The sequence below is a fragment of the Priapulus caudatus genome, unplaced genomic scaffold, assembly GCF_000485595.1.
Source record: "Priapulus caudatus unplaced genomic scaffold, Priapulus_caudatus-5.0.1 Scaffold137, whole genome shotgun sequence".
Classification (NCBI taxonomy): Eukaryota; Metazoa; Priapulida; class Priapulimorpha; order Priapulimorphida; family Priapulidae; genus Priapulus; species Priapulus caudatus.
The window spans coordinates 209,768-212,292 of record NW_014577198.1 but is presented as its reverse complement, the minus strand read 5'-3'; the positions used below and the strand labels follow the sequence as shown (position 1 = coordinate 212,292).

The 2,525-nt window shown below is 35.9% G+C and overlaps 2 protein-coding genes across 6 annotated transcripts in view; one reads left to right on the top strand and one right to left on the bottom strand.

The window, feature by feature from the left end:
* LOC106806028 (trithorax group protein osa-like) overlaps positions 1 to 1,715 on the bottom strand; it is a 12,992-nt gene extending 11,277 nt beyond the window's left edge. For 3 of the 5 annotated variants that reach the window (XM_014807861.1, XM_014807862.1, XM_014807863.1), the window contains exons 1-2: positions 1,557 to 1,715; positions 598 to 679 (exon numbers count right to left, since the gene is read on the bottom strand). In XM_014807861.1, the coding sequence (XP_014663347.1) occupies positions 598 to 679; positions 1,557 to 1,705 (231 nt within the window). In that variant the 5' untranslated portion in view covers positions 1,706 to 1,715. The remainder of the gene's footprint in view (positions 1 to 597; positions 680 to 1,556) is intronic. The other 2 variants (XM_014807864.1, XM_014807865.1) reach the window with 1 other exon arrangement.
* A 421-nt stretch (positions 1,716 to 2,136) lies between these two features.
* The window catches only part of LOC106806020 (sorting and assembly machinery component 50 homolog A-like), a 15,444-nt gene continuing 15,055 nt past the window's right edge, over positions 2,137 to 2,525 (top strand). Inside the window, exon 1 of the mRNA XM_014807847.1 lies at positions 2,137 to 2,369. Coding sequence (XP_014663333.1) covers positions 2,349 to 2,369 — 21 coding nt within the window. The 5' untranslated portion in view covers positions 2,137 to 2,348. The remainder of the gene's footprint in view (positions 2,370 to 2,525) is intronic.

Genomic DNA, 2,525 nt, shown 5'->3' with positions numbered 1-2,525 from the left:
AGTTTTAGTTTAAAATTCAGAACTTGTAATTCATATATTTTTATCCCATAAAATCATTACAAAACAGTCATTTCATTATAAAATGCAAGAAGAGAACATATTTACAATTATATAACCACAATAATATAAATCTGTATCACACCCGCTTCGGCCGGCAGCGGTTTGAAACTGTACAACTGATTTCTTTGACTACTGAATTAGACATTTCTTAGTAACCAGCAGTGATATTGGACAAACTAATACGCGTTTGGCTATAAGGTAATGTACTTATTAACTACACAAGGTGCCAGTTACTCTAGCATTCGTTAACATTGCATAATCAATGGACGTATTATTCCTTTAACATTACAATACATTTTTTATCAATAATTATATATAAATTCAACCATTGATATTATCTAACAGAGGGACCAAATGTTGTGAAAAACAAAATTAACTTCACATTAACCTTTTCTTATAGACGGAACCCCTATACACTGCGTATGAGAACCTCGTAACTTTACAATGATTCTGTCAATGGTCTATGAGAAAGGGCAACATTAAGACTAATTTTGTTACAGACAACAGACAAAAGACAACAGGCCTCAGGATACTTACATTTCTATGAAACTTTGTGAATGAATGGAACATGTAAAATCGATGCATGTAAACAATGGCTGTATTAATGCATAGCTGAGTTCTGAACCAATAGTCAAGGATTGAAATCAATAATAAATGGCAAGCAACAAAGACTATTAATTACTATGTATCTCACACAATAAGAAAATCGGCCATATAGAAAGGATGTTTAAATATAAAATGAATATGAATGTGATCATCGGATAGAAAAATTATGTTAACAATGTTTAGATAGACTACTTGTTATGGAGACAAAATTAGCATGAAAACAAATAGCAAAAGTATGCCTTTGATATGCCAACATTTAAGAAACGCTATAAGAGTAACCAGAGTACCCGTACCTCAGTTAAAACACGATTAATCGGTATTCACAATATTTGTAAGATAAATTAACTGCAAAATCATATGGTACATAATTAGTAATTTATTTAGCTGAAAACATCAGCTTATTGGACAGACAACGAGGTCTTAGAAAGAGACTCCCAGGACCCATGTAATAATTAGTTCATTACCTGTCAACAGTCAACGAGTCAGTCTGAACAACATAAACTATACATGTTATCCTAGGCATAATTAACTGCAAAACGCCGTTTTGAAATTGCAAAGGAACATTTACTTCAGAGTCAGAGATACATTGTGTTGTGGCTATATTGGTAATGCCTAATTCAGTAATGGGTTAGACTAGAGTAGGTGCATTGTACTTGTAAAATTGTTGTGACAGTGTACTTAAAATGTACATATATTGCCATAATTAGTCGTCAAAACGTTATGTGTCTTGCTCTGTGCCGCGTATGGATTACTCATGCATGTTTGATGGTGTAGGTAAACAATTTTTAACGGTAGAAAACGTGGCGTCATAACCTCGCGGAACTATATTTAACAAGCGTGCCAACTAAATTTGCGTCTTAAAAGTACGTTCATATATAAAGAAAGGATACACGTTGAGGCGTTGTCCCATATCCTGTATTAAGTTGGCTGCTTGTTGTCTATAGGAGAGTTCTTTTTCGGCGTCTATTCCACATCGGCGACTGGGAGAATTTGTAATTTGTTCTTTGGTAAAACACCATCGTTCAGCCTTTGCCGCCATTACCCAGCACCAAGACGGACGATCCGCAGCAAACGGCCGGCTTGCATGATGATTAGTCGATTATTGACGCTTTTACTTCTAAATGTTTGTTATTAACAGTAATATGACAGTAAAAATATGCATGAAATTGAATAAATTTTGCTTTGTTTTTACTTATTTATTTGTGAAATATATTGACCAAAGAAGAGTACATAACAATAAATTGACCCAGGGCATTGAACTCTAGTTGACCGCTCAGCCACATGCCGTCAGCCAAGCCAGCAGAGACTTTCCGTTACCCGCCGAAAGGTGTCGCGGTTCTATCTACGGCAATGATCCAGACGATAAAGCCACACTCTGCCCCATTAGAAACAAACTCTATTAAAAAATATTCGCAAGAAAATGCATTTTTTCCTAGGAGTAGGAACTGTAAGACATATTACATTACACAACCCGGAACGTCACACCTGCGTCACGGAACATGACGCACACCTAGCGGGCTGTAACGAAACTAAATTTCACTTAGAAGATTCACGATTCGGAAAGTGACCCGGTGAAAATAATAATTCGTGCATGATGTAAAGTTGAAAAGCAATGTCTAGTTAAATAATGTATTTTATTTAATTGATTCTAAATACAGTTATACTCAATATCAGCGCGAACAATGGGAGCAGTTCATGCAAAGGTATTGTGCACTCATGCTACTAGTACTACAATACATAGTCATAGTTAAGCTAGATAACAATTATAAAGCTCTCTACTCTAGTACTATAGCCCGCGTTCGATTAACGCAGTGGCTGGAAGTACGCCAGCCGTCGGTCGTTCAAGCCCCTTTTTTGCG